The 23211-nt window shown below is 60.7% G+C and overlaps 2 protein-coding genes across 6 annotated transcripts in view; one reads left to right on the top strand and one right to left on the bottom strand.

Moving 5' to 3' along the window:
* TSPAN11 (tetraspanin 11) overlaps positions 1-11684 on the top strand; it is a 64053-nt gene extending 52369 nt beyond the window's left edge. For 2 of the 4 annotated variants that reach the window (XM_040233740.1, XM_040233739.1), the window contains 5 exons: positions 2988-3062; positions 4256-4360; positions 5478-5636; positions 5969-6055; positions 10811-11684. In XM_040233740.1, coding sequence (XP_040089674.1) covers positions 2988-3062; positions 4256-4360; positions 5478-5636; positions 5969-6055; positions 10811-10870 — 486 coding nt within the window. In that variant the 3' untranslated portion in view covers positions 10871-11684. Of the gene's footprint in view, positions 1-2987; positions 3063-4255; positions 4361-5477; positions 5637-5968; positions 6056-6217; positions 6300-10810 lie in introns of all 4 variants that reach the window. The other 2 variants (XR_005719759.1, XM_040233741.1) reach the window with 2 other exon arrangements.
* An 8553-nt stretch (positions 11685-20237) lies between these two features.
* Positions 20238-23211, bottom strand: part of TSPAN9 (tetraspanin 9) — a 187376-nt gene continuing 184402 nt past the window's right edge. For both annotated transcript variants that reach the window (XM_040233738.1, XM_040233737.1), the window contains 3 exons: positions 22773-22904; positions 22327-22410; positions 20238-20928 (listed from right to left, as the gene is read on the bottom strand). In XM_040233738.1, coding sequence (XP_040089672.1) covers positions 20857-20928; positions 22327-22410; positions 22773-22904 — 288 coding nt within the window. In that variant the 3' untranslated portion in view covers positions 20238-20856. The remainder of the gene's footprint in view (positions 20929-22326; positions 22411-22772; positions 22905-23211) is intronic.

The following is a 23211-nucleotide window of genomic DNA, read 5'->3' as shown; positions in this document are numbered from 1 at the left end:
AGGCACCGTCAGGAGACGAGGCAGGTGAAGCGCTGAGGCGCTGGGGCTGGGACCCAGGGGGTGCTCTTGGGGGGCTGTGATGAGCTGCACGTGGAAGGCCAGGGAGGCCTGGGAACAGGGCAAAGAAAGGCTAGGAGGCTGGGCCTGGATTCAGGGACCGTCTACACAGACTTCTGTGCCGTGGGAGTGCTAAGATGATGTGGCTGGACCCGGGGAGTCAGGGCAGGCTTGGTGGAGTGCAAGGCAGGGTGCAAAGATGAGGCGTGTTACAACTCATGGCCCCCGATGGCAGAGCCCCTCCGCCCCAGCCTGGCCCCCCATGCCCAGCCCGCAGCCAGCCCCGCTCTAGAAGCCAGGCTGCCAGGCTCCCTGTGTGGGAGGATCTCCGTGCAGGAGGGTCCCAGTGCGCATGACCCTTCCCCACCCCCGGCGACTGTCACCCTGATCTGTGACTCAGGGCCTCCCCCACACAGGTGAGTGACACACCTGCTGCCACCGAAGCCGCTGCCTGGAGCCGGCACCCTGCCCCCCGATCACCCCGCCGCTGGCACCCGCTGCCCATCTCCCAGGGCCCCGGCCTGGCCCTCTCTCCCCTTGCCGAGGCATCCTCACATCTGGAGCGCCGGGAGGAGGGAGCCTGGAAGCCTCTCGGGAACACTCCCCTCCCTCCTGACAGCTCTCGCAGGTCGCAGGTCGGGTAGCACATTTGACACCCGCTTGATGCCTCAGGGCGGTTTTGAGTGACTGGCAGGCACTCATTTAGCCTGCCATCGCCTCAGGATGTGGCTGGGTCCCCTCCCTTCCCATCAGCCCTCCACCCCAGCCCTGCTTCGGGAGCAACTGTGGCAGTGATGTCCCGGGGGCAGCATGGTCCACCCTCCCATGTGACCCGTGGCTGGACGGGCGCAGGGCCTCCCAGTACCGAGGGCCCCAGTGTGCACTCAGGCAGCCTGGGAGCGGTCATTGCGAGTAGGGGCCAGGTGGCAGGAGGGTGGTGTCAGCGCCAGGCAGGCAGGGCAACAGGGGCTCTCACCTGCTAGGGGAGGGTGGAGGGGGCGGCAGGCTAGTGCCGTCATCCCAACCGCTGGTTCAGCCACACAGGCCTGGCTGCCTGGGTTTAGGCGGGTGGGGAGGCTGGTTCCAACCCCCCACTCACTGCGCCACATCATCGCTTCATACAAGGCACCAGGGCCCCCATGTGCAGCCAGACGATGGCTGAGCCTGGATGTCAGCCAGTGTCCCATCGCTGCTGCTTGGGTTTCCAGGCCCTGTATCCAGGCCCCGTATCCCAGAGGTTCCTCCAGCAGCAAGGGCGCATCCACAGACCTCTGAGCAGCCTCCAGCCTCGGCTTATCTGGACACCGTTCCACTTATGGGGGGACCCCTTCATCCAGACTCCTCCCCGTGGCAGGAAAGGTCCACGGGACCCTTGTGGAACCTGCCGCTCCCATCCCCACCTCTCATCTGGGCCTGGAGAGCCCCGTGCCTCCATCCAGAACCCACACAGACGTGAAGGTCCTGTGGACCCGGCCTTGTTTGACATCCTTGCCAAGGGGCTCCTAGCCCTGCTGGGGGACGGACAGAGCTCGGACATGCAGGCTTTTCCGGAGCACTGCTGACCCTGGGTGTGGGTGGAGAAGAGGGACCAGGGACCCTCGCTGTGTTCTTGCCTCAGGCCCCACCCCACCCATACTTGAGGCCCTGCTGGCAGCTCTGATGCTGGGAGGGCGGGACCCAGGAAGATGGCTGTGGGGAAGAGGGTAATTTACTCAGCCTGAAAGGAAACCTGACTCTCAGTGGAAAGTTATTCCTCTGTGTCAGCTGCCCCAGAGGCTGGGAGGTGGTCAAGCTAGCCCTGCAGCCCCGTGGACCAGCATCACCCCGGAACTGGCCCCACGCAGGCTAGGCCCTGCGTGGTCTCCTTCCCTCTTGTACCCCTTCTTGCCCTCCTCCCGTCCCCTGCCTGATGAACCCTGGTTCCCACGTTCACCCCAAGGCCGAGCCTTCCCTGGACTCCAGTGACCCAGTGCTGATGGGTAGGCGGTTCCCCCTGGAGAAGGAGGCAGCACTAGTTAGGGCGGGGGGAGGGGCCCCTTCCTCCCCCTCCTCCTCTCTCCCCACTCCCTGCTCCCTTCCTCCCTCAGCCCCTCCCTGTCCCCCCCAGCCACATGGGTCTGGCAGGCATTCCCGACCCCTTGGCTCCTGTAAGAACACCGCAGGACAGGCAGTGACACCAGGCACGGGTGGGAGAGGGGTGCAGACCCGTCCTCCCGCAGTCACCATGAGTGCACAGCCTGGAACCCAGCCCGGCAGGGCCCTGCAGGGCTGGAAGAAGACAGGGCAGTGCCTTTCCCAGGATCTCTGCTTTGCTGTTTCCCAGCCTCAGCAGTTGCTGCCCAGTCGGCCTCTATATACTCAGCCTTGCCTCTCTCTCCACTCCCTGAACTCCAGCCCCACCTCCCCCGAGCGCTGTACACCCTCCAAACTTCCCCATGTTCTCCCCTCCACCTAGAACGTGCATCCCTTCTCCTTCACCTGGCATCTCATTCTCAGACATACTACTCAGGTGTCACCTCCTCCAGGAAGCCCACTCTGACTATTCCCCCCAACCTGGGGCCTTCCATAGTTTCTAGAGCTTGCCCCATAGTAGCGGTTATAACACAACGTCGTGATCACATACTTATCTCTCCCCTCCACCAATAATTGAGGGCAATAATTGCCTTACTCTAGCATACCTGGCACATGGTAGGTATTTAACAAACACTGGCTATGTGGATGGATTAACGAACTGATAGCAGATCAGTGCGTGAAGGGTTGAGAGGGGAACTCCAGGCTGGCAGCCAGGAGAGGTGGGTGTGTCCAGAAGATGCTGTGGGGTATGGGGGTCCCCATTGTCCTGGGGAAGTGTTTGCCAGGGGTCCTGAGGGGCCAGCTGGCCACCCAGGCCTGACCTTCCCCCTGTGACTGCCTTCTCTCCTTGCTTCTAGTATTTCTGCCTGTTGCTGGCAATCTTCCTCGTTGAGCTGGTGGCGGGGGTCCTGGCCCACGTGTACTACCAGAGGGTGAGTGGAATGCCCTCCTTGTCTTTGCTTTACCCATCAGCACCCCCGGGAGGGACCACAGTGGGAGGGGCGCACAGAGGCAGGGAGGCAGCAACACACGGGTAGTCCCAGGCCTCCCCTGCCTGCTCTGGACAAGGGAGAGGTGGTCAGAGCCCTCCCACTGGGCACTCTGTGACTCAGGGGTGATACTCAGCTCATACAGACAGATGACCACATTGTCCCTTCACACCAGCACCCATGTAACTGACAGATATCCTCAGATAACTATGTAAATATTTTGAACGCACACATGCGTGCTCAGTCGTGTCTGACTCTTTGCAACCCCATGGACTGTAGCCTGCCAGGCTCCTCTGTCCATGCAATTTTTCAGGCAAGAATACTGGAATGGGTTGCCATTCTCCAGGGAATCTTCCCAACCTGGGGACTGAGCCTGAGTCTCTTGCATTGCAGGCAGATTCTTTGCCACTGAGCCACCAGGAAAGCCCTGTTTTGAATATCACCTTGTAATCAAAATGAAAATCAACACATACAGACAGCCCTCCATATTCACGGGTTCCAGATTCACAGACTGAACCAAGCTTGGATCAAAACTATTCAGAAAAGAATTCCAGAAAACTCCCTAAAGCAGAACTTGAATTTGCCATGCGCAAGTGTTTATGCAGCATTTTCATTGAATTTACAGTTGTTTCTACAGTGTTTACATGGCGTTAGGTATTATCAGTAATCTAGAGATGACTCGAGTGTACAGGAGGGCACGCATAAGTGATATGCAAACACTGCACCATCTTATATAAGGGACTTGAGCATCCACAGAAGACCCATGCTGGTCCCGGAACCAATCCCTGAGTACCAAAGTATTATCTAAAGTCACCTAGTGCCCGGCCTTCCCTTTGCCATCCCACCAGCCTGGAACTGTGGTCCCCCACCTGTCTCCCATTCCCATCCATCACACTCCGCCCTGACACGGGGTAACAGCCTTTGCAACACCATCTTCACAGATCCTGCCTTCTGTGCAGCCTCCTTCCCGTGGTCCCCTGGTCCTGGGCAGTCAGAGAGGGCTTCCTGGAGGAGGTGACACCTGAGTGGCATCTCTAAGGATGAGATGCCAAATGAAGGAGGCATGGCCTTAGAGGGACTTGGGGGCAGTCGGTGGGTGTTTCTGTTGACGCGCCTTCTCCCTCCCTGCTCCTCAGCTGAGCGATGAGCTGAAGCAGCACTTGACCCGGACCCTGGCCGAGAACTACAGGCAGCCCGGCGCCGCGGAAATCACAGCGTCTGTGGACCGTCTACAGCAGGATGTAAGCATCGCCCTGGGGCCTGCCCATCTGTGTGACCCTGGGCAAGTTACTTGCCTTCTTTGAGCCTTACTTGCCACGTCTCTGAAATGAAGCCTCACAGGGTATGGGAGCGTTAACCGCAGTCCCCTAGGTAGAAGGCCCTCCCATATGACAGTGCTTCCCGGATCCTGGTTCGTTCGTTCCTCCCTTTCCTCTGCATTCCCCTCTGGGTACCTGGTGGGCAGCAAGCTGGCCATGCCAGGATCCAGGCTCTTCCCATCAGCGGGCCTCCTCCTTCCTCCCTGGGGACCTGACGGCTGCGGCTCCAGGAGAGTGAACTGGAACAGGCAGAGTGTTTCAGAAAAGCAGCTGTAAGAATTTCCCAGTTATCATCAGACAGAACTCGGGGGATTGGGGGCGGAGGGGCGGCCTTTCCTTGCCAAGAAAGGACTTGCAATCGCCCAGCGAGGCCCACAGTCCAGCAGAGGTAGGGGAGGGGCATGTGGACCTCAGTCCGACATGGTTGCCACTGGCCACACCTGGCTCTTTGCATCCAAATGTAAGACCTCGGCCTTATGCAGCACGCACACCAGCCCTTCTGGTCAGCACTGACTTGCCCATCCAGCGGCCTATGGGACACCTCTGTGTCCTGCAGGCCTGGAGGGGGTGAAGCTTCGAGGTCTGGATGGGGGACACCTGAGCCTCTGGCAAGGCTTGGGTCCCTGTCCTGAGGGTCCTGTCTCCCTGGATGACCAGGAACCCACACTCTAGTGGTTTGGTGCTGCCCTGGGCCTGCCACACAGGGAGACACAGCCCTCCTCCCTCCAGCACCTGCCAGCACCCACCCCCCACCCATCTTCTCTCAGATCCTCCCTGCCCCTAGGACACCCGGCACAATCTCCTTAAAGGACATAGGTGCCCCGAAGAGGTGGCCATCAGGTTCCTGCAGCCAGCTCCCCACTTGCCTGGAGAGAAAGCCCCACCCAGAGCCAGCTCCCTGCTCAAAACAGGGGAAGCGAAAAGTCTCCAGCAAATAGGGATGAGATTAGGGTCTGAACACTGTCCTGTGGCCCTGTAACTGAGGGGCTGGGGAGGCGAGGCTCCTTCCTCACCTCCAGACTCTGCCTCTTCCCCCCAGTTCAAATGCTGCGGGAGCAACAGCTCAGCCGACTGGCTGCAGAGTAGCTACATCCTGTCTCCAGAGGCCGAGGGCCGCCGGGTGCCGGACAGCTGCTGCAAGACAGTGGTGGCACGCTGCGGCCTGCGGGCACACCCCTCCAACATCTACAAGGTGGAGGTGAGTGCCCTGTCCCGCGGGGCCCAGAAAGGCCAGGCAGGTGGGCGGGGTGGTGGAGATCACACTTACTCTCTGACCACAAGACGGCTGCAGGCCTTCAAAGGTCCCCACAAAGTCTGGGGGCTGCAGCTGCTCCAGGGAGATCTGGGGACATCATAGTGTGCCCCTGGGTCACCTGAGAAGCCCATGGGCACTTGAGAGGCTAGATCTGGCCCTTTAAGTGTCTGGCCTCCCTCAGTGGGGAGCAGCTCCCACCAGCCTTTCCTCCCCATCCTCACCTACTTCCGGGCCAACGTGTGTGTATGTGTGTGACCTGCCTACCTGCCTTCCAGGGAGGCTGCATCAGCAAGCTGGAGCAGTTCCTGGCTGACCACCTGCTGCTCATGGGGGCCGTGGGCATCGGGGTGGCCTGCCTGCAGGTGAGTTGGAGTGAGGATTCTAGGGGGGGCGGTGTCTGGAGCCCCGAACCCCTCTCTCGCTGGCTGAGATCTCAGCTCCTGGCCCTCTGCCCACCCCTGCCTAGCCTGCCCTCTCCACTCCCATCTCTCCCCTCTGCAGCCAAGGTCACTCTCTTCCCCCAGAAAACATGAAGGAAAAGGCCCTGGGGGCCACCTTGAACTTGTCAGGAACAAAGACCTGGGAGGAGTGGGAGCGTGGGTGCAGGTATGTGCAGGCACGCTGTGTGTGCACGCCAGCCTGCTGTGGTGTGTGTGGGGTCCGTGGGCGTGTCTGCATGTACCCAGGTGTACGTGGTCGGGGCTGGATGCATGTATGTGTTTAGGCGTGCTGTGCATGTGTGTATATGTTCGTGCATGGACAGGCACTCGTTCCTCTGTGTGTGTGATGTGTGTGTGTGTACCCCTGGGGGGTGTGCACCCCTGTGTATACCCGGCTCTGTGCTCCAAGGATGAGTGATGCTTTTGCCCCATGTCATCACTCACACCCCTCTCCCAGCCACCACCCAGGGTCCTGTCGAACGTGGAAGGAGTGGACTCAGGAGGGGCAGATGCAGTGAGTAAGGGTTCTGCAGGCCACCTCGCCCAGCAGAGTTAGAGTAGCTGTCACCCCCGAATCCCCATCCCGGGAGGTCAGAGCAGAGGCCAGCATCACAGGACCCGTCCCATCCAGCCCCTGCTCCTGTGCGACGTGAGAGGTCACTTCCCCGCCCCTCAGGGCCTTCGCAGTGAGCAGCTCATTCCCAGCCGCGAGAGGTGTCAGTGGGAAAGGGGGTACCTGGCTCACGGAAGACCTCCCTGAGTGCTCTCCTCCAACCCTGCCACGGCCAGAACCTATCCAGGCCAGCAGATCAGAGGGCCGATGACCCGAGGGTCTTACTCCTTGAGCTGGCACCAGGCCCCTGGCTCCTGATCCTTTGTTTTCCCAGGCTCTGTCCCTGGTGCAGGGTCTGTAGAAAGAGTTGGGGTGGTGGTGGTTGTTAGCTTGGGAGCCTCCTCGGGGACGGTTCCTTCTGATCACCATCTCCATCTGTGCACCCAGGGGACCTGGCTACAGCCCAGGGTGGGTGGGAGACGGCCCACCCTCTGGTGGGGACCAGCCAACCTAGGGCTGGCTGTTCGGTCTCTGAGCCTCTGTTCCTCATTTGTAAATGGGGCTGGTCACACCAGATCAGTGACCAGTGTGTACATCGATCACTCAGCTCATCGCAAACGGACAGCAGCTGCTCAGGAAACGGTACCCACCACGTTATCATTTCCACGTGTGCACAGCATCTCTCAAGAGAGCCTGTGGTTTCCTAGCCAGACCAGCCCACCCCCTTCATCCCCACTCAAGTGCAGGCGCAGCGGGTCTCGGGGGCACTCACACGGCCCCTTCATACCTACCCAGGCAGGCCTCCTGCCCGATGCACTGACCCCCGGGAGCTGCCAGCCTGACTGGGGAGGGGGTGCCGCACTGCTGTGCCTCCCTCACCCCAGCTTTCCAGACACCTCCTGCCTACTTCAGGTGTTGGGGGCCCGCTCTGTGGACGCTGACCGGATCTGGGCCTCACTCTCCATCCATTTCCCCCTGACCTCTGCCCTCAAAAGCCTAAAGCTGAAGACAAGGGCAGTGAGGCCAAGGGCATGGAATGAGATGACCACCGAGCCTGAGGTCAGGCAAGTCCAGCCATAGGAGTAATTCCAAGGAGGTTGGGTCACCAGGCAGTGCCCACAGCTCCACACTGACTCCATCATGGGCAGCTCACCCTTCACAGTGCCCTGCAGAAATGTGCTCCCGTCCCCAAGAGAATGTCGCTGGGCCACCACCAGGGACCCATCCCTGGCCCATTTCTCTGTCCATTCCATCCATTCTGCTGCAGCGACCAAGCCTCGGGCTCCATCGCCCCCTGCCGTCCAGTGCTGGAACTACCAGCCGGGCCCCCAGGCTGTCATTCTCCGCCTGGCACCCAGAAACCTTCCCCGCTCACACTGACCTGGCACTTTGGAGATCTCCAGGCCCAAGAGATACAGGCCAAGATGTCCTGTCCCCCTGCCTCCAGGAACAGGGTGGGAGGGTGATGCCTGAGAGTCGGAAGCCCCCGTTGTAGACAAAGGTTCCTCTTCCATGTGATCTGGGGGGGGCCACCCTCCGTCCAGAGCCTCAGTTCCCTCACTTGTAGCGTGGAGGAGTGGGACATCTGCAAGCCTTTTTAAGCAGCAGCGTTCTCTCATGTGGCTTCCCCGGTGGCACCTAGTGGTAAAGAGCCTGCCTGCCAATGCAGGAGATATAAGAGAGGTGGGTTCGATCCCTGGATTGGGAAGATCCCCCCGGAGGAGGAAATGACAATCCACTCCAGTATCCTTGTCTGGAGAATCCCCGTGGGCAGAGGAGCCTGGCGGGCTTCAGTGCATAGCGTTGCAAGGACACGACTGAAGCAACTTAGCACGCAGCACGCATGTTCTCTCATTGGTGGGAATCTCACCCAGAAGCCCAGTTTATTCAACGTGAGGCCAGAGCTGACCTGGCGGAAGGAGGCAGGAGTCAGGAGACTGTGGTGACAGCTGTCCAGAACAGCCTCCCATGGTTTTCCAGGAAGGAGCGCGCCTCAGTGCGTTGGAGGTGCTGCAGCTCCTGGATGTCTCATGAATTCTGTGAAGACCAAGCAGGAAACGACGATGAATAGAGAAAACCTGCTTTCAGCCTCCCAGACTCGCGGACCAGGCACTGGTCTGCCTGCAGAGAGGCTAGCAGGCTAAATGGCCAGGATGCACGAAGGGACAGGCCTCCCGGAGCCTCCAGGCTGTGATCCTCAGCCAGGGCTGCACGTTGGGGTCACCCGGTGAGCTTTGAAAGGTCCAAGCCCAGGCTGCACCCCAGCACAATGAGAATACCATCTGCAGCCGGCACCCTGGCCACAGTGCCAAGGTCAAGCGCCTGGGCCTCACAAAGGCTGGGCCCAGCAGCCCGTCCTGCCCCGCCCTCACCTCCTCCTGCTCCCGCAGTGCCCTGTCCTGTGTGTTCTCTGCTCACAGCTGTTGGTACAGATTCCTCTGTGTCCTCTGTCAGGAAGTAGACGCTGGGGCTCTTTCAGGGACCAGGTAGTTAGTACCCATGCCTCGTCTGCATGTATCGGGGTGGTGTGTATATGTGTGTGTGTGCACGCTTGTGTGTGTGTGTGTGTGGACACTCATTGATGTCCATCTCACTGTGCCTTCCCCGGGGCACCCTGGGGCCACACTTTGTGTACAGAGCGCTAGGCGCTCAGTCCTCCAGGTCCTCCTCAGCGTGAGGTGTGCACCTTAGAAGATGCAGCCATGAGTCTGTGCTGGGCTGGCTGCTCCCATCTGACCTTCCCTTCAACAAGGGTCAGAAAGGTCCAGATGACCCTGCCGGATGAGTCATCGAGCCCTGATGGGGGAATAGGGCAGAGAGTGTGCCCGACACCTGGGTGGAATGGCTGGGACAGCCCCCCACTTAGAGTGAAAGATGAGATGAGCTCTAAGCCACCTTTCAGCCCAAGACTGAGTCCCCCCGGTGGATTAGCACTGCTCTTAGCACCAAGTCTGACAGCTGAAAGCTGTGTTCCCAGGGGGTGAACTCCCGCGTGGGGACAGAGTTGGGAGGAGGAAGGGGATGCCAAAGGGCTCACCCCCTGTGCCCTCCTTGAGCCTCTCAGAGAGAAACTAGTGTCTGCCAGTCCTGGGGCATCCTCGTCAGCCTGTCATCAGGTGTGTCCAGAGGTATCTCAGCAAGATCAGGTCAGCTGGAGGGTCTGGGAAAGACGGGGCTCTGCTTCCCATCTTTGGGAACCCCTCTGAACCCCTCTCCATGGCACAGTCATGGGCTGCCCCCCTACCGCCCCCTCCCGTGGGCGGGGAGCAAGGAGCCGGCGGCGTCATCTTTATCAGGGTCACCGTCACAGCCCTGGGCCTCCTTGGTCTTCACATCCTTCCCTCATCCTCAGTGCATCGTTGGGTGGGAGGGAGGGCAGAGGAGGCAAATGAAGAGCGAGGCGGGGAGCAGCGATCCTCTTCCTCTGCGTTTAGGGGTTGGCAAGTGAGACATGGAAGGTGACCGCCCAGTACTGCCCAGCCTTGGCCAGCTAGTTGGTAGGACAGAGTGGCCAGAGGAGAGGGCAGGCTCCCGGGGCCCAGGGCTCGTCCTGAGCTGGCTTACAGGATGAGCTGGTGACTGTCCTGGGCCCTCCACTCGGATTCTTGGTTTCCTTTCCTGCACATCAGCTAGAGAATTAACTCTACACCCTGGTCGTTGCTCCAGAAACTGAGAGCAGCAAGACGTAGACAGACCTTCCTGGAGAAAGGCTGCTTCAGCAGCGATGAGGGGTGACGATGTCACTACCCGGGGTCTAATTGAATCAGGCCGTCTCCGGAGAAGAACCAGGACCACAGAGCGGCAATGTGGACAGGAGGCTTGTTTAGAGGTGCAGGCCTCAGGGCTGGAATCCACGGCATCCCCGGGCAACCCGTGCACATTCAAGTGGGAGAAATACTGCTCTTGGCTAGTGGTTCTCAAAGTGGTCCCCGCCTCCTGCCCCTGCCCACATCACCTGGGCGCTTATTGAAAATGCAGGCTCGCAGGCCCGCACCCGAGGACCCTGGGTCTGAATCTGCCTTTGATTGAGTCCACAGGGGGGTCCTGGGGGTGGGAAGTCTGGCTCTGGCCGGCAGGCTGGCAGACTCCTGACTCCTATGTGTCCCTGCACTCTCTCCCCGCAGATTTGCGGCATGATGCTCACCTGCGGCTTGCACCGGAGGCCCCAGCTGCATTTTTACTAACAGCCAACCGCGTCCTGCCCCGACTGCCCCTCACAATTTCGGGGGCCCAAGGCCCACAGGCTAGGCCTGCGGGGTCAGCACCAGCTGGCCTGGAAGCTCCCAGCATCTCCCCCTCCTCTGTGCCCAGCCCCTCCGGACCCACCCAGGAACTGCGACCACGGCCTCTGCAGCCCCCACCCTCCACTTCTGCGTGCTCACCACCGGAATCCTGGAGCAAGAGGGCACAGCCCGAGCCTCGCCAGGCCTAGGCTTCCTTGGACCCTGGGGGGCTGTGATGAAATCTGCTTTCCTCCCCGCTCCTGAACCCTGAACGGGGGCTGGCCACTTTGCCCCCATTGGGACGCCTGCATACGAGCCTGTGATCCCCCGTACGGGCGCTGAGCACCCCTCTCCCACCCCTGCTGGATGTGCTCTCTGAGAAATGCATTGAATAGGCAGTTAGAGTTGGCTCTGCCCCCAGAAGACAGCGGCCTTTGCCCTCCCCCCTTCCCCTCCCCTCCCACCCGCACCATCTCACCTGGAGAGAAGTGTCCCATGGCCTGATTCCTTCCTGCAGGGCAGAGTTGGGTAGTGGCAGGGTGGGGGGCAGGGGGTGAAGCTACCAGGGTGGGGAGCAGGTGCCTGCTCCAGGCCCTCCCCAGGAGGGTCCCCTGGGAGCCCATGACCCCAAGCCCCAATCTCCAGCCATGTGCCCCTCAGGGGTCTCCTTTCTGGACTGACGCTCAAAGAAAGCCAGGTTTTTAAAACTATCATCTGCCCTTCACGTTGGTGGGAGTAAAATCCTTCCTGATTAAACCAAACCACAGACCCTGCGAAGCTGGAGCCACCGAGAAGGTGCAGCTCTTGAGCCCAGGGGTGCTCTGCCTCGAACCTCCTTTTCCTGAGCTGGGGCTCCTGGACCACCCAGCCCCCAGCGCTTGGCCTGCAGAGACCCTGCTCTGCTTCCCAGAGTAGACACGGTCCCTTCGTTAGGTTTTCTCTTGCATCTCTTGGAGCACGGAATTTTCAGAAAGGACTTTCCAAAATGTGGACGGAGAACAGAAAGGAAATCCTAGGAAACACTGAGCACAGATGTTGGCAGTTTCCCAGAGAACATGAATCAGCTCATAAGATCCCCGAGAGGGTCCCACGTGGGCAGAGACCCCCATGCCGGTCCCCGGGCCCCAGTTCCTGGATCCTGCACTTCCTACTTCCCACCCTCATGATGCCAAGGTCAAGTCCAGAAAGGGTACACCTGGTCTCCGCTGTCTCTTGCTGACCTGGGCCCGTCCCAGGTGAAGGTGTTTTCTTTCCCATTCATGGGTCAGTGCTGTCCCCATCACAGCCTCCACTGTACTAAAACTGCACACCCCAGGAGAGGGGCGACCCATGCACACACAAGGCAGACCAGCCTCCTGCAACCGGTTGCCTCCTGCCCTGGGATTCTCTGGGGCTGTCAGGAAGGGCCCTGGGGTCACTGATGCCAGTTCACTCTAAGGGAGACCAGCTTTCCAGCAACCCCAGAGTCCCAAGGCCCCCCCAAAATTGGTGCTGTGATTGTCTTTGCTGCCTCCAGCTTCCTGGATTCATGCAGATAAACAAAAATGACTGTAAGTCCCAAGTTCTCTGCAGGGCTAGTTGTTAGCTGACTTCTTACAAAGTGAAGGCTGAAGGGCCCTCACCTTCTTCCCCCTGAGGGGCCCAAGGGAGGTGGCAGTGGGCTGGGCAGTGCTGGCTGGCTGCACATGTGCCCCTGCTGGGGTCCCTGCTTACTTTATCAAGGTCAGCAGGGGCTCACGGAGGGATAATGGGTAGGTGTCACCTGCACAGCCTTGTCCTGGTGGAGGCCCAGGAGAGCCTGACTTGTCTGCTCCCGCCGCCTCCATGGGTAGAGGCCGTCCTGGCTAGGGTAGGAGAACTCTGGTTCTGCCCTGGGAATGGTCCCACCCAGAGGGTGGAGGTCCACACTGCAGAGAGGGAGAGAACAGCCCTGTGCTATCTGAAACTGGGACCTCCCTGTTGGTGCCAGCAGCTCAGGAGATGAGACAATGTGAGAGGAAACAGCAGTTTCTCATGGAGCACACAAAGGGTTAGGATGGAGGCTGGCCCATCCTGCCTGCAAGGATGCATCTCTGTGCCCAGGGCAGCCTCTCCCAGGTCCCTGCTGGGAGGCGTCCCAACCCCGAGCTCCTTGGAGTAGGACATGACGCTCAAAGGTCATCTATCAGTCCCCCGACACCAGGGACTGGCCAGAAAGCTGGGGCTGTGCAGAGGTCTGGACACGGCAGGCACGGGAGTCCACGCGGCCCTGGTCCTCCCCCTGGACCAGACCCCACCTCCCTGGGCCTCCAGCGCAGCACCCAGGAGGGGCAGAGTGCTACACCCCGGGGACTCTCATCCCCACAGCCAGTTTCTGGCTTGGACTCTGCCACCTGGTTCATCTTGGGAGGCTGAGGTAGAGGAAGTGAATTGAAACCATTACTACCATCGCTGCCCATCCCCCTGTCAGCCTTGTAAAGGTTCTCTGCCCGGTTTGCCACCTGGACAGAAGGGGATGGGGGTTTCCATGGGCTAAGGAAGACACCTGTCTGTATCACCACTGGGCGGTGCCCACACCCCCGGGAGACGCTGGTGATGGAGTTGTCTAAGCTGGGTTCTCAGCATCGGTCAGCATCAGCCTGAGAGCTTCTGAACCGTTGTTGGGCCACCCTGGGCTTCTCATCAGTAGCAGGGGCCACAAGCCTGCGTCCTGACAAGTTCCCAGGTGATAGTGATGCTACTGGCATCTGGGCCACACCTTAACAGCGCCTGCCCTAGAACACGGCACAGAGCAGGCCTCTGCCACCTCCCATGTGTGTTACACCCTCCAGGGTTCAGCAGCCCCCCAGGTGTCAGGCCAAATCCCACCGGATTCACCGGAGCATGGGATAAAGCGCCCGACCCGCTGTGTACCTGCCGGTCCGTGACCTTGGCAGGGAGACCGGGGGCCTGGGTCCTCTCCCTGGAAGGGACAGTGATGCCCCAGCCCCGTTCTCCCACCACCTCTGTGTGCCTTGGGAGGGCCCACTCCATCCTCACGCCCCGTCTTCTGTTTCCACACAACGCTCAGCCTTGTGCTCTTTTCACAGTTCCATGTGGAACCCCTCTCTGCCCTGCTTCCACACCAGACACACCCCTGCAGGTGCCACCAAGAGTCCCAGGCAGCCCAGTGTCAGGAGGACTCCTGGATCCAGCTGCCCATTGGATAGGGGTCATCACAACTTCTGGAAACGGAAAAGTCGCCTTAACCATTTGCACAGAGAGGAATTGCCCCAGCTTAAACACGCCCCTCCTTAGCCTCTGCCTCTATCCTGGGGGCATGACAATAAAGGAATGGTATCCAGGGCTGTAGTCTTCACTGTCCCCTCTTGGCCATTGGTTTGTCAGAAGCCCCGCTGTGCCCTGAAGTGATGGGGGCAGGGCCCCCGATAGGAAACCCACCCACCACACTGGTCAGGGCCCTGCTCACCCCTGCCCGCCCACCAGTGTCCTTAGCTCTGGCCTCAGGTGGCAGCCGGTGGGCTGCCTTGGGCTGGACCCTGTTCCCTCCCTCCCCTGGCTTGAGGATGAGCAGGCTGTGGGTGGTGGTACAGGAAGCCCTGCTTCCCCTTTCCTCCTGCATCCAGCAATGACTGAGCAGAAAGGTGAGGCTGCAGTGAGGGGGGTGGGGGTGGGGTCAGGGTTGCAGAGGATGGGCAGTAAAGCGTGAGCCCATCAGCGAGGTCTGCACTGTCCACGTCTATGCCCTTTGTCATCAGCCAGGCCAGCCAGAGCCAAGAGGGCTCCTGTTCCCACCGGCTGGGGACTGCTTCTAGAGAAGGGGACAGTTTCCAGCAGACTTTGTAAATGTTGCAGTAACTATTTCCGAACCCCTAATTGGGGGTTAGGGATTGCAGGTCAGGGATCAGGTCTAATTTCACATGCTGCTCCTGAATGGCCAACCAGTAAGCAAGAAGGCTGAATCTTTTGAGGATCCGGGGTCTCTGACAGAGAGTGGGCATCTACTGAGACGACACTAAGGCTGCAGGAGTCCAGTGGAAGGCAGTGGGGTGAGGGGAGGGAGGCAAAAGGCAAGGAGCTTCTTGATGTCGCTGACCAGTGAGAGGGCTCCGCCTTTCCACGTGTCGGATCAGCCCTGCTTTGCACACTGGCCAAGGCTAGACCCTGCACTCACCAGCCACTGGAATAAACCTCTCTGGCAGCAGAAGGCTCTACCAGCAGACCGGCAGAGCACGGTGTGGCTTGACAACACTGCTCCCCCTCTACTTGGCATCCGGGGCGACCCCCTGGTGGCTCAGACAGTAAAGAACCCGCCTGCGATGCAGGAGACACTTGTTTGATCCCTGGGTTGGGAAGATTCCCTGGAGAAGGAAATGGCAACCCACTCCAGTACTCTTGCCTGGAGGCAGCCAGACAGCCTGACCCAGGCACGCCCCTGACCCAGGCACGCCCCTGGACTTATTCTTTTTGTTTGAGGAGATGCACTAGGCCACCACGGCTGTCGTTACATCAGCAGAAACAAGATGGCTAAAGCAATAGCCTCCTAGTCTTTGCCGGACGCTGTAAGACAGAACACTCGCAAAGCCGATATTCTGTGTCCAAAAGGACATCCCCTTAATCTGACTTCCGTGGATTACTGAGTGCTGCTACTAGGCCAGCAGAGCAGAGCAGGCTCAGGGAGGGGGAGGAAACACTCGTCTGTGTCCACAGGTCTCCTCCTGAGCTCTCTCCCCGCTCCACACCTCAGCTCCCCCTCTAGATCACTCTCTTGCATCCCCGGTTTTCAGCCAGGGGATGCTCTTCCTTGGGGTTCCACCTCTTGTCTGAGGACTCCTGAGGTCCCAGACTTGGCCAGTTTCTTGCCCAAGTGCCTACTCTGGTCCGGGAGCAAGCTAGATGTCTTTACATGCACACTTTTATTTAATCCTCAAGAATTAAATCTTGAGGATTTAATTCTGCAAAATAGTATTATCTTCATTTTGCAGATGATGAAACCAAGACATGTTCAGTGAGAGCCCAGTGCTCACGTGGACACCAGCCATGTGCAGAGTGGGAGCCGAACCCAGGCTCCAGCCCTGCAACCAGAGCTCTTTCCACCCAGACCACCCAGACGTGGTGCCTCGCTAAGGCTGAAAGCTCAGGCTCGGTGACAGCCAATAAAACAGTTGTGGTCAGGAGGGATCTATAGAGCACACAAAGGCATTTTAGGAGCTGTGAATCAACGTCAACTAAACGAGATTTAGTTACAGCCGGCAGCCTTCTCCTCCCTGTTCATGAGACCCATGAAGCCTCCGTTGGGTTCCAGGAGCCCTCTCCTGTTGAGAGAGGCACTCATGATGGCCGGGAGGGAAAACAGGAAGGTTCCTTCTCCCCACAGACTCCGGTCCATCACCACGGCTTGTCAGTCCTCCCGTGAGTCCCTCTCACTCTCCTCGCATCCTGCTGGTATACCTCCCTTGGTTGTCACTGCAGCCAGAGGGCTGGCGCTTATCACACTAGGATTCAAACCTCTCAGGGGCTCCCTCTGCTCTTTAAGAGCAGAGTTCAAGCTCTCCCACCAGCTCATAGGCTGTGGTCCCTGCCCAGCCAGGGCGCCGTGCGTTCATGTTGCTTAGCGCAGTTGACAGGTGCCCAGCACTCACACTGCAGCCAGGATGCTCTGGGGCCCAGGGAGCCCGCCGGCTGCACTCTGCTCCCAGGAGCAGACAGCACAGGGCTGGGTGGGTATCCCCTTGGGACATCCATGGGCTGGGGGCAGGAGTGCGAGCAGGACGGGAAGGGGGAGCAGCCCCACCACGCTCTTATGACTTGGTTGGTCCTCAGTGGATGACTCGGGGTCACTGGCCCCTCAGCCCTAAGGCCCTCTGGTAACCATCCTTGGGGAGGCTCTCAGGGGCTCCCACTCCAGCTGGTCCAGGTGGATGGAAAGGAGGTCCCCCTGGTACACAGAAGGGGTCACCTCAGACCCCCCAACCCTCAGCAAAGCCTCAGGGGCTTCGGAACATGGCAGCCACAGGAAGGGGCCCCAAGATGGGTGCTCAGGACAAGTCGTGCCAGCCTGATCTCCCCCCGAGGAGGGATTCGAGGATACCCCAAGCTGCACCCACCCTTCCTTCCCGCCCAGCCCATCAACCCGCCTCTCTTCTGTGCCTTGTCACCGTGACAGTGACGGCAGAGGAGAACCACAAACCAGAGCCCCAGCCGGGGAGCCGGCAACCATCCCACTGCAGCCGGCGGATCAGGGCTCTCGAGGCTCCTGGGCCCCCCTCTCCCGACCACTGACGAGCATCTCACGCTGATGGGTGTGTCCCAGGGCCCGGTCACAGTGTGAGGTCCCCTCAGTCCCGGGTGAGACATCAGGCCCACAGGAGCATCGTAGGTACTTAGCCCTGACAGCCCTGCCCCACAGGGGCCATGGATGACTTGTTCCGGGACCGCTCCCACACACAGGTACGAACCCAGCCCACAGGACGGGCCATCAGTGGTGGGTGACAGACACTGAGCTGGGAGCTGGCCTCTCACACGGTGGCTCAGACCACTCAAGCTGGCCCCTCAGGGAGCCTGCATCCGCTGACCAGGCCGAGGAGGGCGTGAGGGCTGCTTGGCCCCCAGAGAGGCAGGCCACCCACCTACAGATCTGTAGCCAGGGCCCGAGGAGGTGAGGAGAGCCCCCTGCCCTGGGCTCAGCTCAGGGGACTCGAGAACACCACAAAGAGACAGCCTGTGTGTGCTTTTGACACGTTACCAGCTTTTATTTAAAAACATGCTAAAAACATGGCGTTCCACAGCCAGGACCAGGATGAAGGAAGCGTACAGATGCGGCATCGCAAGCAGAAAAGTGCGCTGAAACCAGCCCACGGGACCCCACTCGGCCATGTCTCCCCGGTGGACGGGGTGCGGGCAGGAGCCCCAGCCTCGCCCTCGACGCGGGGCCCGGTCAGGAGGGAGGCAGGGACGTACCCTGGACCCAGCCACAAGGCGGCAGAGGGGAGGATGGGAGGACGGGAACACCACAGGCCGGCCCTGCAGGGCACCTCCTGGCTCTGTCCGGCCAGGTCCCTGCTGCTAGCACCTCCACCAGCGGTGGGCAGGGGCCGGAGAGGTGGGGACCTCCTTTCCATCCACCTGGACCATGCTTCGGCCACCAGAGCAAGGAGGGACGGCCAACAGGTCCGAGTCAAACCAGAACACCAGCTTGAGGATCTCAGAGGGGTGGGAGGGCGGTCAGCAGCCTTGCCAGAGTGAGAGGCTCACACTGGCGGCGGCGGTGGGGGAGAGCTGGGGGGTCGGGGGTCGCACAACTGCTGCCCCTAGGGGCGGTGCTCAGCCCTGCTCGCCCACCTGCCCTGCACCCACCTGGCTGCAGAGAAAGGCCGGGTGGAGGCAGGCATGCCCCTAAAGGCTGCAGAAGCTTGGCCTTTGGAGTCCACTCTAACCTGCCTGCATCAGACCCCCTGGAACTGACTCTGACCTGGGCAGGGAGCTGCCAGGGAGGGGACTTACTCAGGTAGCTCTGGCGTGAGCCCAGAGTCAGGAGACACCGAGAAGATGCCGAGCCCCGTCACTGACAGCACACAGCATGCCTTCTGTGCAGCAGGGGAACCGCTCTGCACGACGGAAAAAGGGTCGCAGAAGGGCTCTCCCCTGGTACACAGAGCCTGCCGCCCCGTGCGGACGCGGCCAAATGACCAATCAGCCAAGCACAGGGTCAGGCAAGAAGGCAGTTTGGAGAACTGTGGATAAGGCTCTGCAGACAGATGGACGAGGCGGGGTGGCTGGCAGGAGGAGGGAGACTGAGGCAAGGGCCCCAGGGCTGGAGGGCACCCCCTAAGCTCCAGAAACATGAGATTCCAGGGAGACCCAATCACCCCAAGGTGCTAGGCTTTTCCTGTTGATTTTAACAAAACTTTAAAATTGCATTGATAGGCATAAACAACGCCCCCTCAAAACAAACTCACTATGCAGCAGTCCCAGCGCGCCACTCAAGTGCTTGTTTGCTGCGGGTGCCTCGAGGGGGCAGGGTGCACGTCTATTCTGGGCTCTGCAGACCTGGGTTCCCAGGGGAGCCACTGACGTTCCTTTCCAAGAAGTTAGGCCCAGAGGGTGGGGAGGGCCGGTCATGTGTGCACCGGCCTATCCTCCTCCCAAACCCCGCCCACAAGCTTGCCCACAGGCACCCCCACTCCTGTCCCGGGAGGTGGTCTCTACTTCACCCAGCTCACCGAGACCACCCTTTTCTCTGCTCCCCACCACCCAGAAGCACGACCCTTGACACACAAAAGCTCTGCACTGCTGGTCCCAACCGTCTTATGCTTAAGGGGAGAAGGGGGTGCTGGCTGGGTGTCAGCTCTTGGACACACAGGATGGGGAGGAAAAAAAGCAGGGGACGCCTCTCGGGAGATCGGGGCGCCCAGCCAAACGGCGCAGGACAAAGGCAGCACCCAGGTGAGGCCCGTCTGGGGAAGTGCTAGCTGGTGAGGAACCTTTCCAAGCTCAGCCCTACCGATTCTTATATTTCAACTGCACAACTTGCTTAGACCAGCGTGAACCCTGGTGGGGGCACCTGGCTGCGGCCGGACACCCCCCAGCTGTCTGACTCAGGTTGCTTTGTCCTGGGGCCACCGTAACAGGATCCCTCTGGGTTTCCTCGAGTTTTCTCTGCTTTCCCTTGGGGTCGCAGAGGACATGATCGCCAGCCACTGCTGCATCAGTGAACCCCAAGCAAGGAGCTGAGGGTCCTGGCACCCGGGTGGACATCCACCCCTCCCTCCCTCCCTTCCTCCCGGCAGTGACTCCGGCCGGACCATCAGGGCTCCCCCGGCCCTCCCCTCTGGAGGTCGTGGGTCCTCTGTCACTTCTGAGCAGCTCCACGGAAGGACTGCTTCCCCTTCCAGAAGCAATGTGAGAGAGTGAGCAGCATCTGAACTAGAGAGGTATTTGTCCGAGAGTTTCTAGCAGGAATGTCTGTGAAATAACGGGTTTGCAGAACCTGTCGCGGGAATCCCCCGCAAGGGATGGAAGGGGAGCCTCCCAGCCCGCAGAGGGCGGGTGGGAGGAAGAAGGAAAAAGAACTGCTCATCAGAGACGCATAAGGACCCACGCCTGCTCGGCCTCGTTCCTGGCAAAGCACCCCCAGCCCCCAGAAGACCCCCTGCCCTGTGTCTCGCTTCCATCCCGTGCCTCCCGCCCCCCTGTCTCCCCTGCCGCCTTCCCCCAGGCTCCCCCGTCCCTCAGTGCATCCTGGCCACCGCCTCCTGAGTGTGCCCAGAGGTCTGTCCTGATAGAAACCAGACGAACGGACGTGCCCTGTCCCTTCCCGTCCCCCACCCACAGAAAGAAAACCAAACCATTACAGAAATCAACGCAGTACAAAGTTATAAATCAGAAAGCTAACCCTAAACTTATCTGAGAGATAGTATTCCTGAATAATCATAATCAGAGTAAAATAAAATTTAAAAAAAGTTACACTGTAAGGTATAAAATGCCTGGGTGAGACGCTCCCACAGCCCAGCCCGGCCTGGAGACGGTCAGCCGGCCCCCTGCCAGTGCACACCCTCTCTGGGTGGCTGGGGGGCACCGGGGCGCTACTGGGCAGTCTCTCCACCAGAAGGCAGCCCTGAGCGCCCCCACCCCCACCCCATGCCATGCGGGGGACAAAGTGTCAGCTGAGGAAGAAAGACAGGGCAGAAACGCATCAGTGCTGGGGGCTCCTGGAGCACACCCCCCACCCACCCACCCTGTCTTCTTTGGCAAATACACAGGAATCCGGGCGCCCCGGCACCCCAAGGTCTCTGTGTTTCCTCCCCTGCCCGCGGCCTCCGCCCACCGACAAGGCTTTGGCAGGTGGCCGGGAAGGCAGGCCAGGGCAGGGATGCGGGGGTCAGCAGTCTGGAGGTGCAGGCGACACAGAGCTGAAGGCCTCTTCCCTCGCACAGTGTCTGCGGGGGCCGGGGCGCTCGGCCAGCCGCTCAGGCGTCATACTTCTTCCCAGTCCGGTGGATGTGCTGGAAGAGGGTCATGGAGAAGGCCATGCCCAGAATCTGAAAGACATGGGGCCAAGGGGCCTTAGACAGGGGCCTAGGGGGCACCCAGCACCCACGGGGGAGCCCCTCTCATTCTGCAGACGTCAGGGGGTGTGAGGGCGAAGCAGAGCTAAGAAGGGCTGCACATGGGGAGCTTGGCCCCTTGGACTGTCCAGGCTGGATGTCACCCGGCTGTGAGGCCCAGAAACCTGCTGTTTCAGAGCACGGTGAGGACAGGGGCCTGACCCTAAATGGGAGGGGGCTGAGGAGCTGGGGAGTCAGTGGGGAGGCGGCAGGAACGCTGAGTGGAGTCCCGGGGCCCACGGCACGGTGACTCACGGCTGCTGCCTTGGGAGGATGTTGATGGCCATCTGTGCCCCTGCACCCTCTGGGTCCTGACGTACTGGAGGAGCAGGAGGGCAGCCTGCCCGCCCCTCAGGCAGCAGCACACAGCATGGACCCGCTGGCTGGGGACACTCACTGCCTCCGTGGCTCTCAGGCTCAAGGTCTGTGATGGCCCTGGAGGCCGGGGGCTGGACCCAGCCCAGCCCCAGCGCACTGCTCCAGGCCTTGCCGCGGGCCGCCCTGACCTGAGCCCCACTCAGAACCACACAGCCTTCTCCCGCAGGCCTGTCTCCCGTCGGAGCCCTGAGCGGGCACAGTGGCTCATCCGCCAAGCTCAAAGGCTCTTCGACGAGCAGATTCGGTCCGAACCGCAGGCCCCAGGGTTTAGGGAAGAAAGGGGACTTCGAGCAGGACGTCCGTCTCTCTGTGGGTCCACCGGTCAGGGTTCGGGGCTCACCAGGGGTAGCAGCTACATACAACTGGGAGAGGGAGCCCCCAACCCCCAGAAAGACGGGGGGTCTCCTGTTCCCACCGCGTCAGCCTCCTCGTCCAGGAGCGAGCTGAGCGTCTCCTTGGCATCCTTCTCTGTCACCCATGCTGGGCCGTGCAGCACAGCCACACACAAAACGCAGACCAAGGAGGGCAGCCAGCCCCTCCCTAGCGCCCTCCGGCCCAACGTTCCGGATATCAGACTCACATAGTGCTAAGAAGTGACCCGTGATCAAGCCCACTACACAGATGCGAAAACAAAGGCACAGAAACTGAGCCGCGTGCGCCACATAGCACACTCGCACAGGCGCTGGGGCGGGACGGACCCCGAGGAGGCCGCCCCGGCTCTCCTCACACGGTGCCAAGTGCTTGGGTCACAAAGTAAAAAAGGTCCCTGTGCCTAGGGGGACAGGCCTGTCCCAGCCAGCCCTTCCTGCAAGGCCAGTACAGGGCCAGGGCTCAGGGGGACGTGAGGAGGCACGGGCAGGCCCGGGGTGGGTGGCGGGGTGGCGCGCAGGCCCTGCAGGGAGGGATCTCCCTCGGGCTGTCCCCTCCACCCCGCTGGCAGGACGGCCCCCTTACCTGAGTGATTAGAAGGCACATCCCCACCGTGCCGAGCACGTGCTTATTGTCAGCAAACCACTGTTTGACCTTCTCGTAGCAGCCCTGGGGAGTGAGGCCCACAGCTTCAGGTGCTGCGGTGAACCGTGGACCCTCCTGCCCAGCCCCCACCTCACTTCCTTTTGGACCCCGCCCCCACCCCTGTTCCGTCCACAAGGCCCCACTGCACAGCCCCAGAGCCCATTCCTACCAGACTCTGACTCTCCAAGACATGGGCCCAGACGCTCACTCGCCACTGCCTTTCGGCTTCAGGCCCGTGTGCCCTCACCCATCCTACATTAAGCCACCTCCTCAGTGTCCTGGACCACCACCTGCCCCTGCCCACACTGTCCACCCAGGGGCCCCCGGGGTGCCCAGCCTCACCATTCTCCACTGTCCACCCAGGGCCCCCGGGTGCCCAGCCTCACCGTTCTCCACACGAGGGTGGTGTTGTTTTGTCCGCAGCCCTGGGAGTTCTCCATGCAGCAGCGGTCGGGGACCGTGTTCTCCCCCAGCACCGAGAACCAGTCTCTGTAGTCGGTGACACCGCAGCAGTGCATCTGCAGGGGGAGGGGGGGGGGGGGCGGTCAGACGGGTCCAGCTCGGGCCTTTCCCTGCTGCCCAGCCCCATGGGAGCTGGCACCCAGAGTCCAGCTTGCTTGTCCCTTCTCTGGGCCCCAGCCAGGCCCAGAGGACGGAATGATATCTCCCTCCTGGAGGCGACCGCCTGCTCTCTGAGCAAGGCGCTGGGCACTGGGCACTGGGCAGAGCACTCAGCCATCTGCTTGTCTGCGCCCAGCTCTTGGCTTCATGGTGGCAGCCCCTCCCCAGGCTCCACATGGAGCTACACGGACATGTTTCCTCTTA

Source organism: Oryx dammah, unplaced genomic scaffold (genome assembly GCF_014754425.2).
Source record: "Oryx dammah isolate SB20612 unplaced genomic scaffold, SCBI_Odam_1.1 HiC_scaffold_29, whole genome shotgun sequence".
Taxonomy (NCBI): domain Eukaryota; kingdom Metazoa; phylum Chordata; class Mammalia; order Artiodactyla; family Bovidae; genus Oryx; species Oryx dammah.
This window is presented reverse-complemented; position numbering and strand designations above follow the sequence as displayed.